At 40.4% G+C, this 16,480-nt stretch overlaps 1 protein-coding gene across 9 annotated transcripts in view; it reads left to right on the top strand.

The window, feature by feature from the left end:
* The window catches only part of VPS8 (VPS8 subunit of CORVET complex), a 353,273-nt gene that overhangs the window by 193,720 nt on the left and 143,073 nt on the right, over positions 1-16,480 (top strand). For all 9 annotated transcript variants that reach the window (XM_064366881.1, XM_064366879.1, XM_021674475.2 and 6 more), the window contains 3 exons: positions 11,661-11,703; positions 13,132-13,204; positions 13,505-13,624. In XM_064366881.1, coding sequence (XP_064222951.1) covers positions 11,661-11,703; positions 13,132-13,204; positions 13,505-13,624 — 236 coding nt within the window. The remainder of the gene's footprint in view (positions 1-11,660; positions 11,704-13,131; positions 13,205-13,504; positions 13,625-16,480) is intronic.

Raw genomic sequence — 16,480 nt, forward strand, 5'->3', positions numbered from 1 at the left:
ATTCCATGGTGTATATGTGCCACATTTTCCCTGTCCAGCCTATCATCGATGGGTATTTGGGTTGGTTCCAGGTCTTTGCTATTGTAAACTGTGCTGCAATGAACATTCGTGTGCATGTGTCCTTATAGTAGAATGATTTATAATCCTTTGGATATATACCCAGTAATGGGATTGCTGGGTCAAATGGAATTTCTATTTCTAGGTCCTTGAGGAATCGCCAGACTGTCTTCCACAATGGTTGAACTAATTTACATTCCCACCAACAGTGTAAAAGTGTTCCTATTTCTCCACATCCTCTCCAGCATCTGTTGTCTCCAGATTTTTTAATAATCGCCATTCTAACTGGCGTGAGATGGTATCTCAATATAGTTTTGATTTGCGTTTCTCTAATGACCAGTGATGATGAGCATTTTTTCATATGTTTGTTGGCCTCATGTATGTCTTCTTTTGTAAAGTATCTGTTCATATCCTTCACCCACTTTTGAATGGGCTTGTTTGTTTTTTTCTTGTAAATCTGTTTTAGTTCTTTGTAAATTCTGGATATCAGCCCTTTGTCAGATGGGTAGACTGCAAAAAATTTTTCCCATTCTGTTGGTTGCCGATTCACTCTAATGACTGTTTCTTTTGCCGTGCAGAAGCTGTGGAGTTTGATTAGGTCCCATTTGTCTATTTTGGCTTTTGTTGCCAATGCTTTTGTTGTTTTGGTCATGAAGTCCTCGCCTACGCCTATGTCCTGAATGGTTTTGCCTAGATTTTCTTCTGTGGTTTTTATGATGTTAGGTCTTATGTTTAAGCCTTTAATCTATCTGGAGTTAATTTTAGTGTAAGGTGTCAGGAAGGGGTCCAGTTTCTGCTTTCTGCATATGGCTAGCCAGTTTTCCCAACACCACTTATTAAACAGGGAGTCCTTTCCCCATTGCTTGTTTTTGTCAGGTTTGTCAAAGATCGGATGGTTGTAGATATGTTGTGTTGCCTCCGAGGCCTCTGTTCTGTTCCGTTGGTCTATATCTCTGTTTTGGTATCAGTACCATGCTGTTTTGATTACTGTAGCCTTGTATTATAGTTTGAAGTCCAGTAGTGTGATGCCTTCCGCTTTGTTCTTTTTGCTTAGAATTGACTTGGCTATGCGGGCTCTCTTTTGGTTCCATATGAAGTTTAAGGTGGTTTTTTCCAGTTCTGTGAAGAAGGTCATTGGTAGCTTGATGGGGATAGCGTTGAATCTGTATATTACTTTGGGCAGTATGGCCATTTTCACGATATTGATTCTTCCTAACCATGAACATGGAATGTTTCTCCATCTGTTTGTGTCCTCTCTTATTTCGTTGAGCAGTGGTTTGTAGTTCTCCTTGAAGAGGTCCTTTATGTTCCTTGTTAGTTGTATTCCTAGGTATTTTATTCTCTTTGTAGCAATTGTGAATGGCAGTTTGTTCTTGATTTGGCTCTCTTTAAGTCTGTTATTGGTGTATAGGAATGCTTGTGATTTTTGCACATTGATTTTGTATCCTGAGACTTTGCTGAAGTTGCTTATCAGTTTCAGGAGATTTTGTGCTGAGACGATGGGGTCTTCTACCCATTTTTTTTTTTAATTGGTGGAGATGATCTGGGGTTCTCTTCATATTATTGAATTGTTAAGAGTTGGAAGCTAGTGAGCTTGCCATCAGAGCCTGGAAGAGTTTTTTTTTAATGTAGTCTGGATATAAGCCCTTTTCCAGTATGTTTGGCAAAAATTTTATTGTCATCCATAGCTTGCTTTTTTGTTTTCTTTACCATGTTTTTCAAAGAGCAAAGGTTTTTAATTTTCATGAAGTTCATCTTATTAATTTTTTTTTATTATTTAGGCTTTTGGTATTCTGTTTAAGAAATCTTGGTTCAATCCAGTGTCATAAATATCTTCTCTTACATTTTCTTGTAGAAATTTAATAGTTTTAATGCTTGTATTTAGATCTATAATTCATTTTGAGTTAATTTTTATAAATGATGCAAGGTAAAGTTCAGGGATTTTTTTTTTCCTTGCAGCTATCAGTTGTTCCTGTAAGTCTTACCATTTATTAATAAGATCATCTTATTTTCACTGAATTACCTTGATACCTTTGTGAAAAGTCAAGTGACCATATCACTGTGGGTCTGTTGCTGTGCTCTCTGTTCTGTTATATTGAGCTATATGCCTGTCGTCCGATAGTGCACTGTCTTGATTATTGTGACTTCATCGTAAGCCTCAAAATTGCACATTTTAAGTCCTACAATGTTGTTTTTCTGTTTCAAAATTGGTTTATCTAGTCCATGTTCTTTGCCTTTCTATACAAATGTTAAAATCAGCTCATCAGTTTTTTTTAAAAAAGCGTATTTGAATTTTCTTTGAGATTACATTAAAGCTATAGATGAATTTGGAGAGAGAATTGCTATCTTAACACTGTAGAATTTTCTAATCTATGAATATCAGATGTTTTTTATTTTTATCTTTTAAAATTAATTAATTTTCTTTTAGAGACAAAGTCTTACTTTGTTAGTCAGGCTGGAGTACAGTGGTGTGATCATAGTTCATTGCAGCTTTAAACTTATGGGATCAAGTCATCCTCCCGCCTCAGCCTCCCAAGTAGATGGGACTATAAGCCACCATGCCCTGATGAGTTAAAAAAAAAAAAAAATTCTTAAGATAGGGTCTTGCTATCCTATCTTGGCTCACTGCACCCTCTGCCTCCCAAGTTCAAGCAAATTTCTTGCATCAGCCTCCCGACTAGGTGGGACTACAGGTGCCTGCCACCATACCCAGCTAATTTTTTAAATTTTTAGTGGAGATGGAGCTTACCATATTGGCCAGGCTGGTCTCGAGCTCCTGACCTTGTGATCTGCCCACTTCGGCCTCTCAAAGTGCAGGGATTACAGGTGTGAGCGACTGTGCCTGACCCTTATTTTGGTCTTAAAGTCACTTTGCTTTCCCTTTTTCTGCAGAAAAGGTATCTGGGATTTTGATAAGGATTGCTTTGAATCTGTACTTCAATTTTATTGCTACCTTTATATTACCAAATCTTTCAATTCATGGATATAGCACATTTTTTCATTTTATTTAGGTCTTCATTAATTTTTTTCAATGATATTTTGCAGTTTTAATGTATAAGTCATATATTTCATTTCCTCTTCCTTAGTGTTTTATTCACCTTGATGCTGTTATAAATGGAATTGTTTTCTTAATTTTATTTTCAGGATGTTAATTGATAGTGTGAAATAGGTTGACTTTTGTATATTGACCTTGTACCCTACGTCCTTGCTGTATTCATTTGTTAGTGGTAATTTTTAAAGTTAATTCCTTAGAATTTTCTAAGGAAAATTCAGATCATGTCATCTGCAAATAAAAATAATTATACTTTTTCCTTTCTAATCTAGATGCCTTTCTTTTTATTTCCTAATTGGCCTGGCTACACCCACTAATATGGTGTTGAACAAAAGTGCCAAGAATGGACGTCTTTTTGTTTTCGTGATATTAGGGGAAAGCACTCAGTATTTTGTCATTGAATTTGATGTAGATGGTCTTACCCATTTGATGACATTTTCTTTACCCAGTTTGAGTGTTTCAAGCATGAAAGACTCTTGGATTTTATCAGATACTTTTTCTGCATCTATTAAGATTATTTTATGCGTTTTGTCCTTTATTTTAATGATATGATCTATTTGATTGAGTCTGTATATCAAGCCAACCTTGCATTCTTGGGATAAATCTCACTTGGTATATAATCTCTGAAATGTTGCTGGATTCAGTTTGCTAGTATTTCTCAAGGATTTCTGTGTCCATAGTTATAAGAGATATTGTTCTATGTTTTGTTTTCTTTTGATATCTTGTTATCAAAAGAATACCAGTCTTGTTATGAGTGTGTCTTGGTATGTTTGCCTCATAATATGAGTTGGGAAGTGTTCTCACTTTTATTTTTTGGAAGAGTTTGTGAAGGATCAGTGTTAATTTTTTTAATGCTTGTTAGAATTCAATATGAAGCCATGTGTGCCTGGGCTTTTCTTTATTGGAAGTTTTTAAATTATTAGTTGTTTTGGTCTGTTTTGTGCTACTGTAACAGAATACCTAAGACAGAGTAATTTATAAAGAACACGAACTTATGTCTTATAATTCTGGTGGCTGAGAAGTCCAAAATCAAGGTACTGGCACCTCATGTCTAGTGAAGGCCTTCTTGCTGTGTCCTCACATGGCAGAATTTGGAAGGACAAGTGGGAACAACCATTGTGTCCTCAATTGGCAGAAAAGTGGAAAAAGACTCAACCCAGTCCATCAAGCCCTTTTTTACTAGAGCATTAATCCATTCATGAGGGTGGAACCCTCAGGACTTAAACACCTCCCCAGATGTCCCCTCCTCCCAACATTGATGCACTGGGGATTAAGTTTGCAACACCTGAATTTTGGGTGCCACATTCAGACCATAGCACTAGTTTAGTTTCTTTGTTTGTTGCAACAATTTATTCAGATTATCTGTTTCTTTTTGAGTGTTTTTTTCAGTAGTTTTGGTAGTTTTTGAATTTCTAGACATTTGACTATTTCATCTGCAGTATCTAATATGTAGGCATATAATTGTTCATAGTATTCATTCGTAATTTCTTTTATTACTGTAAGATCAGTAGTGATGTCTCTTTCATTACTAATTTTTGTAATTTGACTCTTTTTTTTTTTGGTCTGTCTAAAGGTTTGTCTGTTTTGTTGATCTTTTCATAGAACCAATTTTGATTTTTTTTACTTTTTTTCTTTTTCTTTTTTTTTTTCCAAGACAGAGTCTTGCTCTGTCACCCAGGCTGGAGTGCAGTGGTGTGATCTCGGCTCACTGCAACCTCTACCTCCTGGGTTCAAGCAGTTCTTCTGCTGCAGCCTCCAGAATAGCTGGGATTACAGGTGCGTGCCACCACATCTGGCTCATTTTTTGCATTTTTAGTGGAGACGGAGTTTCACCGGGTTAGCCAGGATGGTCTCAATCTCCTGACCTCATGATTTGTCCTCCTTGATCTTCCAAAGTGGTGGGATTACAGTGGTGAGCCATCGCACCTGGCCTGATTTCATTTATTCAGCTTTAATCTATTATTTGCTTTCTTCAACTCTTTGGATTATTTTGCTCATTTTCTACTTTCTTGAGGTAGAAGCTCATATTGTTGATTTGAGATCTTTTTTTTTTTAAATTAGGTGTTTACAGCTACAAATATTCCTCTAAGCAATATGTTTTGGTATGTTGTCTTCATTTTCATTCATCCTAAAGTATTATATAATTTCTCTTGTGAGGCTGGTGATTTAGACGTGTGTTGGCTAATTTCTACCTATATGTGAATGTCTCACATTTCCTTCTCATGTTGATTTCTACTTTTTCTGTGGTTAGAAAATGTACTTTCTATGATTTCTATCTTTTAAAAATTTGTCGAGACTTTTTTTATGACCTCACAGAAGGTCTGCTCTGGAGCTGCTCTACGTGCACTTGAGCATAGTCATGCGTGGAATGTCTTCTGTTGTTGGGTTAGTGTTATACAGATGTCTGCGTAGGCAGATTTTAACTTTCTCTCTGAAACCTTGAGTCTAATTCTGTTGAAATGAATTAATAATAGACTAATGGGTAGAAAAAGGCATGTACTTTTATTAACATGCACAAACATGGCGTAATTGCAGGACCACAATTACTCAAAAACCCAATGAGGTACAGATGCTTATATACCCTTTCTTATGGGATAGAAGGGAGATGGGGAAATAGGCAGTTATTTTAAGGGGCTGTAAATGATTATTAGGGGAATGAATGGACCTGGGAGACAGAAGTTAACTTGTAAAAGATTGTCTTTGGAATTTGAATGATCCAACAATATTTAGATCATTGTTGAGAGGCAGACATTATCTTGTGAAAAAGCTTGTAGAGATTCGGTTGTATTCCTTAGGCTTCTTTTCCTCAGTAGATAATGAGATTTCAGGAAAGGGATGGAAGGCAATTAATTGTGTTTTCTTTGGAGGGTCCAGTCTTAAGATAGACTACATAATATCAAAGTAGAGCCTGTTAATTCCAAGTATCTTTAACCTGTTAACCCAGGCCTCAGTCTGTTTAGGAAGTTTATTTTGCCAGGGTTAAGGATGCACCCATGATACAGCCTCAGGAGGTCCTAACAACATGTGCCCAAGATGGTCGGGGTACAGCTTGCTGTTATATGTTTTAGGAAGACATGAGACATCAGTCAATATGTGTAAGATGTACATTGGTTCAGTCCAGTAAGACACGACAACTCGAAGTGAGGGCTTCCAGGTTACAAGTAGGTAGGTAAGAGACAAAAGATTGCATTCTTTTGAGTCCTTGATCAGCCTTCCATTGAATACACAATTTAGTCTGTTCAGTGAATCTGCATTTTTACATAAACAATAGGGCAGAGGAAGCAATTAGATACACATTTGTTTCAGGTGAGCCTCAGAGGGATGACTTTGAGTTCTTTCTGTCCTTTGTCCACAAGGAATTTCCTTGCGAGTAAATTGTGAGGGTGGCATGTAGCTTTTTATCTTTGCAGCTGTCTTATTTAGGAATAGAATGGGAACGGGTTTCCCTGACATTAGTTCCGAGCTTGATTTTTCCCTTTGGCTTCGTGATTTTGGGGTCCCGAGATGTATTTTCCTTTCACAAGTCTCCCCCAGCTTATGCTGACCTTCAGGGACCCTTAATTTAAAATAATCTGCATACCATGGTGCCATATTTTGGGGTGAAATTCTCTGGGCTTCCTCATCTGACAGGTCTAGTTTGCTTATAGTTTTGTCTGTTTCCATTTCATCTTCTAATTGTTCTGTCTGTTTTTGAAAGTGGGATATTGAAGTCTCCAAATATTGTTGAGTTGTGTCTCACTTTATCAGTTCTTGCTTCATTTTATTTTGGAATTTTCAGTGCTTTGGCAGACAGTTTAGAATTCTGCCGTAGCCTTCCCTTCCTGCTTGCACAGAGCTGGAGTCAGCCATGGGTTATAAATTAGGGCCTTTGAGAATTTCCCTGGGTATGAGCAAAGCCCTTTATATGCATACAACCTTTTAGAATTCCAGGAATATGTTAGAACTTGTCAAAAGCCCCTGCAGAGCTCCCATTCTCCAGTTTTTCCTTTTAAGGTTTTTGGTGAACCACTTATTAGTCCCAACTGCTAACCCTGTCTCAGCCTACCATAATGTCGAACAGTGGCACTGACTGTTTTCACAAAGGTCCTGGGGATAGTGCTATTCCCACAGAGTGAGTTCTGAGTTAGGACAAAAAAGGATAAGGCCTGAAAATGGAGCTTTTAAGTAAGCTGCCGGATAGGTCAAATAGTGACAGCTCTCTGAGGATGGGGCATTTGAGGGTCTACAAGACTGACACAGGGATTTTCTCTCGGCCCTTTGCTGGACTTGTAGCAGGGGCGCCCTGTCTCTCGGCCGCTGTGCTCAGCCCCTTGCGGGAGGGAGCACGTGAGCAAGCGAGTGTGGGATCGTGCTGGCCACTCCAAACACCAGCACAGGAGCAAGCTCTGTGTGAGGCCCGCGGCCAGACCAGGCATGTTGCCTTGAGGGGAACGCAGCAGCACCCAGGCAAGGGTACCCGCGACCCTGAAGCCCCAGACAGGGTGTTAGTGTGCTAATTAGCTCTTTTAGTTTTACCATCCACAGCCTGATGGACGGCAGCATGTTAGCCTCTGGCCCCATTGTGCGGGGTGGCTGCCCTCTGGCAGCGAAGGTAAAAGGCCAGTGTGACAGACTTTCTGGGGACCCGCACTTGGTGGGTCCCCGGCTCTTGTCCAGCGTCCAGGAAGAATGAGGGTACACTGACACTTGAAGAGTGAGCAAGGTGGGGAGTTTTATTGAGTGATGGAACGGCTTTCTGCAGAGAGGGAATGCGGGGGTGGTCCCCCTACCCAAAGGCAGGGAAGTCCCCTCAATGTGGATCAGTCTGGGGCTACTACGGGATCGGAATAGGGGAGGGGCAGGCCATAGGCAGTATTAGGAAATGGTGGGCAAACAGGAACAGGAGTGCTCACTCCGGGTTGCAGGTTTCATCCGGGACCAGCAGTCTGGTCTTTCTGCCTTCAGGCTGTTTTTTGGCTTGAAGGTGGGGTTTCACCAGGGACCTGCCCCTATCTGCCCAGGCATTTGGCTGCCTCCTGGCGCTGTCAAACCCACTTTGCTTCACTGGTTTTCACAGCTGTCCAAGTTGTAAGGCAATATTGGTTTTCAAAACTACAGTAGAGCTGTAGAAAGGGAGATGGCAGTACATAAAATTAAAAAGATTCTGCATTTTTCTGAATAAACATTCCTCAGATTATGGCAGATTTTTCATGAATTCTAAGAGTTCTGAAGGAGTGGATTTGACAGTTTTTACCAGTGTTTGTATTGCTTTTATGGAGGAGACTTTTGCAGGTCCTTACTCCACCACTTCCGAGGTCTGTTTCTTTGGGTTCCGTTTGGTCTTTTTTCCTCTCTGTTTTTCACCTTGGGTGATTTCTGTTGCTCTTCCTTCAGATCCATTTGCTCTTCCAGCTGTTAAATCTGCTCAGTGATTTTTTATTTTCAACGCTTATATTTTCCAGTCTAACTCCCATTCAGTTCTTGTTTCAGTTTTCTCTCCTGCAACTCTTCATTTATCTGTTGAAATTTTCATGCACTGAAACTGTTTCTTTTGCTTAAGGATAATTATAATAGTGCTTTAAAACCTTTGCTTGTTCTCACATTTTGTTCGTTTCAGGATTGGACTTGATTCACTTTCTTCTAAGAGGAATGTATTTTCTTGGTTTTTCATGTTGAATAATTTTGGACTGTATCTGGATATTATGAATGTTACATTGTTTGGAGATTGTGGGTTCTCCAGTGAACGTTTTTCTCCATTGTTTTTCAGGTATTTTTCGCCACTGAGTATTGTTTTCCATTGTTTTGTTAGATAATTTTCTTGGTGGACTTGAATTGCAAACTCTTTCTCTTATGCAGCTCCAGTCTCTCCTCAGGTCATTTCTGGATAGCTGATCTGCTTTGATTCTGATCCACACGCGTGGTTCGCGGATCAGGCAGTAATGAGGGTAGACAGAGTTTGGGATCCTTCCTCTTTCTCTTTTCTTTGCGAGATTCCCCTAATTTTTAATCTATTTACGTTTGTTAACTTCACATTTCCCTTGCCAGAAAGATTGTTGCTTTTTCTGCGATGGCCTCCAGCTCTGCTGTGCTTGCCACACGTACAGCACCCAGACCCAGGCTAAAAACCACAGAGGTGGTAATTTACTTGTACAGCGAACTCCCTACCTCCGCTTCTCCAAGTGAAGGAACTCCCCACCAGAGCCTGTGTGCCTCTCCCCACACTCCAGAACCTTCAGAGAGGGAACTCCATTCTTGATCCTGGTTTTTTGTCTTTGACAAAGCTGCTTTGAGTCTTTTTCCTGCATGGTGGTTTAGTAAACAGATGACGTGGGCAGACAATTGGGGGATCTCCTCTTTGACTCTTTCCCTTTTGGGATTCCCCGCCTCCCTTCCACATTCATGGTTTCCTGACCTCACTTTTCTGAACCTCCCTTCTCCGCCCTGTGCCAGGAAGATTCGCAGCCTTTCCATGACTCCCTGTGTGTTCAGTTCAGAGTGCGCTGACTCAGGGACAGGCCGGAAGGAGGAACAGTGCGGCTGCCTGTCTCTCCTCCCCCAAACGGGGCTGCAGTCCCCACCAGCTCATGCTTCTATTCACTACTCAGTAAGGCTTTAGTAACTTCAGGTAGTTACTTCTTGTATTATGTCCAGGTTTTGTCATTTTCTTACCCTAAGGGTAGGGAGGGGGAGTCATTTTATAGTCTTAACTCCTCATACCTAATAGTAGCCCTGAACCTAATCTTTTTGAGGGAAAGTTGAAAATTGCCTTTCACATCTATATCTACCAGAAATGAAAGTGGAGAATTAAAAGATCTGAATGGAATTGATGATCTTTTATAACAAAAAGTTGTCTAAAAGAAGCTATTGGGAAGAGAAAGTTTGTAGAAAATTAAGCACTATGTCAGTTCAGTTCAGCATACGATTTACTAATCACCTGCTTATGTGCCAGACACTATGCTGGATGCTAGAAATACAGAAATATCACAGATACTGCTCATAAGAAGCTCAGAGTAGTGGAATAATGGAGATGGGTAGGTTAAACAAATACATTTAGCTCTATTTAGGAATATCATGAGCTAGTATATTCTACCTGAGATTTCCAGCAAGAAAGGTGTGTAAATAAAAAAAATGTCTAAGACAAGTCCCAGTCAATTTAAAGGCTTACTTTGCCAAGGTTGAGGACACGCCGGGAGAAAGAGACACAAGCCACGAGGCTCTTCTGCCTGCGCTTTTTCCGCAGAGGGTTTTGAGAACTTCAGTATTTAAAGGGTAGAGAGTGGACAGGAGGGAAAAGAGGAACAGTCGGTTGTGCCTTCGTCTCATGCTCAGTAAATCTGCCGTTTACATAAGGTGAAGTAAACAGAGAGGAAGAAGCAAATATGCATCTGTCTTGGGCTGGACTGAGGCATCATTTCTAGTCTTGTCTTTGGTGCCTGTGAAGGTCACCTATTAATTGGCGTTGTCAGGGTGAGGGAGGCCACCTGGGTAGACGTGGCCTTCTGTCTTGCAGCAATCTGTTTAGTAACAAAAGGGAGGCACGTTTTTCATTTGTTTGCTTTTGTTTTTTACGTGACTCGGTTCCCAAGCTTAACTTTTCCTTTTTGGCATAGTGAGTTTGGGGTCCTGAGACTTTATTTTTCTTTCACAGGCATTTATCTAGTTAGCCAATAGACATTACGTTGTTATGCCTTGAAGGTGATGATCACCATCTGTCAGTTGATTTGGATCAAATAACATTTGGAACAGAAGCAAAATGTCATTGTTCATACATTTGGAGCAATTCAAGTTTACATGCATTAGCATCACAGATTTTGAGTATTCATGAAGGTTTACTGATAAAGGCATACGCTTGCTTGCATTATGGCCAGTATTCATCTACCAAAAGTGGGAACTCCAGCTCTTCATTACTGCCATCATCTGCATGGCCTAGGCGTTCCCAGTCACTCCACCCTGCTGATGCTCCTGCCCCATTCTGAGTTGCGCTTGACCCTGTGGCTTCAAACTTTGTCACGTTATCTTTCTGATTTCTTTAGTCAAAGAACAGGCTCATGTCACCAGATGGCAGAGTCTTATGTTTTTTATATAACTTAGCATAGGAACGGCCCTAAAGGTCGTTTAGTTCAGTTCTATTACTTTAAACATTTGGGAACAATGACCTTTTCAGCCCTAGAGCATTGTGGGTGATAAAAGTCCATACTACAGATAAGACAGTATATTATGCCTTAACATTAATTAATTGGTTCTGATGTGCAGTTCATCAACTCATTGCCTGCCCCACACCTTCCCTTGGTCCCAAGTTATGGTTAGGCCAACCATGCATAGATCTCTACCCTCAGATCTATTTCTTCTGCATGTATCCTTGAATAACTTAACATTGCTCTTGTGTCTGTGAAAAGAATCTAATGAAAATTAAAAAAATAATAATGTAGTCTTACCTCAACTCTCTGCTATTTAGGAATATATTTACCTCACCTTAAATGTCAAGGTTTATTTTTTTGTTTCTACATAAAGATTATATTTCTGAAAAGGTTTTGAGAGAAAATTGCTGAAGATACTTCTCTTTCTATTTTAGATGAACAAGTTGTTATGGGCAATAAGCTTCTTGTATATATTAGGTAAGATCGTTTTATGTATTCATCTGTATGTATGTTCTTTCTATATTTTTCCTGTATTTTTAGAGATACTGTGACCTCTTATCTATGTAGTACTTTTTATTTTTCAGAATTCTTCTATGTAGAGCAGTGGTTCTCAACCATGGATAATTTTGTCCCCTACTTCCTAGAGATGTTTGGCAACATCTAGAGACGTGTTTGGTTGTTACAACTGGGGCTAGAGAAGGGATCTACTGGTATGTAGTGGGCAGAGGCCACGGGTGCTGCTAAGCGACTTACAATGCAGAGTAGTCCCCACAACAAAGAATGATCTGGCCTGAAATACCAGTAGGGCTGAGGTTGAGAAACATTGGTGCTGAAACCCGGCCTTTTTACGTTTAGCACTGACAACTATGGGGAGTGTGTGTTTCTCCATTTTATATATGAGGACAAGAGACTTGTTCAAATCATGAAAAAGTTAGTGACAGAGGTAAAACTAGAATGTTCGTCTCCTGACTCCTGGAGCAGGGTTCATTCCAGTAGACTGTGCGAGCTCAGAATTGAGTCCCGAGAGAACTTTTAGGTAGGTGGCTATTTGACAGGGAGGTGGGAAGGTGGCAGAACCTAGCGGAACATCATTTTCACTCATATGTAACATCAGGTTAACCGTGAAACCTGTTTCACACGTGTTACATCGATTCTTTAGTGCAAAAGAAATAAGCATTTACTTAGTGCTTTATCGTCTGTGCTTTAAACTCTTCGGGATGTCTGGTGTCCAGCCGTCTCCAGTCTTAACACTGAAAATTGTAGTTCAAAAAGGTTTAAAATTTGCCTCCTCCAAAAAAAAATAGAAAAAAGGTAGACGTGTTCAGATGACATTTGTGGTGATTCAGCTCACGAGGCGAGTCATTAGCCGTGAAGAAGGTCTGATTTGGAGGTAAAACTGGAGGGTGAATTTCTCCTCAGAGTCTAACTCCCCCTGGTTTGTCCTGTTGCAGGCATTGTCCAGATACGTAGCCTAGCTCTTTCTCATCTTTAATCACCATTCTTAGCGCCCCTGGTTTAAAAGTATCTGAGAACACCAGGCTTCCAACAGGTTAATCATAGTATATTGGTGCCATGAGGCACCATCTTTCTAGATGCTGAGTGCGAGGCCTTTGGAGTCTGTCCTCATTCCTTCTGGCCCCTTTACTAGAGCATTGGTTTTTCTTAGGAAACGTGAAGAAACGAAAGCTCCACTCAGTCACAGGATGCATGACTTCACCTCCATATCTGTTGTCCACCAGTTTTCTAAACTGGGTGTCATCCTGATCTGCTTTGGAACTTAACTGACAAAAGCTGAGCCTACTTAAAAACTGAACTAGTATCTCAAGTTTGAGAAACAATGTTGCTGCTCACTTGACAGTTATCCCTTTACAAGTCACCGGATCTGTGCTCATTCTTTTCCTCTAGCTGTTGTCTAGCAGGTCGTGCCTATCCCCTTGGTGACATCCCTGAAGATCTCGTTCCCTTGGTTAAAAACCAGGTTGGTACTATTTTCATAGCTTTTTACTGTTTCATGTGTCTTGTTAAGAGGCACTGAAGACAAATTGCAGTTGAGGATTACACATGGGTCAGGAGCTATCACCTGTTACAGGCGAGGGCTTACACACTATTACTAAATTCAGTCATTACAGCTGAGAGAGAATTTAAGAGACAGCTTATAATGTAGTAGCAATTTAAACTGAATTCAGCCTACCTTTATTTTATCCAAATAGGAATCACTGCTTTAGCAAGATACTCTGGAAAGTGAGAAAATAATCAGCATTTTTCTTCCAACTTACAGGTTTTTGAATTTCTAATTCGCCTGCATTCAGCAGAGGCTTCTCCTGAGGAAGAAATCTATCCTTATATTCGGACTTTGCTACATTTTGACACAAGAGAATTTCTAAATGTATTGGCACTGGTAAGAGATAGTATTATTTTAATGTGTTTTCAAAGAAGACAGAGCAATAATTTTTTGGTCAGACTCAGTGGCTCACACCTGTAATCCCAGCACTTTGGCAGGCCGAAGCAGGCAGATAACCTGAGGTCGGGAGTTCCAAACCACCCTGGCCAACATGGTGAAACCTTGTCTCTACTAAAAATACAAAACTTAGCTGGGCGTGGTGGCAGGTGACCGTAATCCCAGGTACTTGGGAGGCTGAGGCACCTGAATTGCTTGAACCTGGGAGGCGGAGGTTGCAGTGAGCCAAGATTGTGTCACTCACTCCAGCCTGGGCTACAGAGAGAAACTGTCTCAAAAAAAAAAGAGCAATGTTGTTTATAGAAAAATAATAATTCCTAATGCAGGTACAGTTTTTATGCACTAGCAGTAAGGGTTTCAAATGTTTCATTTTGTTGTGCTGTTTATTTTTTTCTAGTTCCTTCCCCTCCTCCCTTCCCCTCTTCTTCCCTCCCTCCCTTCTTCTCTTTCTCCTTCTCTAACACACACTCATCAAAAAGTTAAGTATAACTGAGTTAGAAGTGGTGCGTCTTTGATTTCATAAGTGACATTGCCTGGCATACTAACTACGGAAGGGAGATGCGAAAGGAGGTGTGGTCGTGCTGACAGTAAACGCAGCTGGGGCCGAAATGGAAAATGGAGGCTTTTTGCCCAAAACAAAAACAAAAACCCCTTGTACATGTTCAATTAGTTCAATTTGGGTGAGCTAGGTTTTCTGTGAAAATACCCCTATAGGAATAATTAGATAAAACATAATGTATCTTCTGAATTAAATAGTATTGAAGTTGTTTTTTGAAAAGCTTTTGATATTATCGAAAATGCTTATAGTGTTTAGTAAAGCAGCAGACACACAAATATGCAAAACACACATATACACAGTATTTGGAGAAAAAAAGGATGGAAATACACCACAATATTAATAGTGATTAACTCTGTGGGATGAAGCAAATTTCCCTAATAAGCATATACTACTTTTATAAATTGAATTATATAAATAAAATAAATTATATTAAAAAGGTAAGTACTCATGAGAAGGTTATTATAATTTGAATTGGTTTAATTTGAAAATCTGCCATCAGAAGTAGTAATTTTAATTGCATAGAAAGAAGGGAAGGAGAACTTAGAAGTCAGATCTAGTTGGCTTAGGAAATTTTAGATGTCCAGAGGGAAGCGTAAGGGCAGTTGGTGACTGGCACATAGAGAAAAAAAGAAACAGGAAGTGATGGGGGAGGAGGTTTGGTAAAGAGTGTTAGAGAAAACAGAGCATTTCGTGTAATTTTTATTTCTTTAAGGGCTGTGGCAGCACCAAAACAGATGTGGAATTATGCTGATGTCTGAATGATGATACTGGGATTTATAGTAAGGCTGCAGGACAGTCTCTCTGATTTGGTTGAGAAATATGTCAGTACTTGGCATATCTTACTTATTATCCTAATTAGGGGATGCAGCATTGGCCAACAAGATATATGCTCTGCCTTTGTGAAGGAAAAGGATCCAGACTTGTAGATGAATAATTATAGCACAGTGTAATACATGCCTTAGGGGAAGTACAGGATGCTAGAGGAACACTTAATGAGGGGGACCTAATGGAGCATTAGGGAGGGTTTCTTGGATAAAATTGATGTCTACACTGAGTCTCAAAAGATGAACAGAAGTTAGTCAGGTGAAGGGTAGGAAAAAATATTGTAGGCAGAGGGCTGAATATGTAAAAAGGCCTGGAAATGAGACAGAGCAATGTGTGTTCAAGTAATTGAAAAACATTCGGTATAGCTGCATCTTTTAAGTGTAAAGAGGAGTGCAGAGAGAAGCAAATCTGGAGAGATAGGCAGATAGTGCGTGTTGCAATCCATAGTAAAAAATTTGGGGCCGGGCGCGGTGGCTCACGCCTATAATCCCAGCACTTTGGGAGGCCGAGGCGGGTGGATCACGAGGTCAAGAGATCGAGACCATCCTGGTCAACACGGTGAAACCCTGTCTCTACTAAAAATACAAAAATTAGCTGGGCATGGTGGCACACGCCTGTAGTCCCAGCTACTCGGGAGGCTGAGGCAGGAGAATTGCTCGAACCCAGGAGGCGGAGGTTGCAGTGAGCCGAGATTGCGCCATTGCACTCCAGCCTGGGTAACAAGAGCACAACTCCGTCTCAAAAAAAAAAAAAAAATTGGTCTTTATTTATTTGTTTATTTTTGAGACAGAGCTTCGCCCTTGTCTCCCAGGCTGGAGTGGAGTGGTACCATCTCTGCTCACTGCAACCTCCACCTCCCGGGTTCAAGTGATTCTCCTGCCTCAGCCTCCCCAGTAGCTAGGATTACAGGCGCTCATCACCATGCCTGGCTAATTGTTGTATTTTTAGTAGAGATGGGGTTTCACCATGTTGGCCGGGCTGGTCTTGAACTCCTGACCTCAGGGGATCCGCCTGCCTTGGCCTCCCAAAGTGCTGAGATTACAGGCATAAGCCACAGCTCCTGGCCAAAATTTGGACCTTGTATTACAGCAGTGAGTAGCTATCGAAGCCTTTTTGGATGGAAAATATATTGATTCTGTACTTTAAAAAAGATTCCCTCTGACTCTTGTGCCTTAGACAGTTTGGGGTGCTATAACGAAGTGCCGTGGAATGGGTGGCTCATAAGCAACAGAGATGTATTTCTCACAGTTCTAGAGGCTGGGAGGTCCAAGACCAAGGTGCTGGCAGATTCTGTTGGTCTAGGCATACCTCCAAGAGGCTTACCTCCTAATACCATCACATTGGTAATTAGGTTTTCTACCTGAATTTGGGAGCATGCAAATGGATTGAAATGAGGTAACATGGAGGCAGGG

The sequence above is a fragment of the Aotus nancymaae genome, unplaced genomic scaffold, assembly GCF_030222135.1.
Source record: "Aotus nancymaae isolate 86718 unplaced genomic scaffold, 86718_ANA_hifiasm-v0.15.2.pri h1tg000067l, whole genome shotgun sequence".
Taxonomy (NCBI): domain Eukaryota; kingdom Metazoa; phylum Chordata; class Mammalia; order Primates; family Aotidae; genus Aotus; species Aotus nancymaae.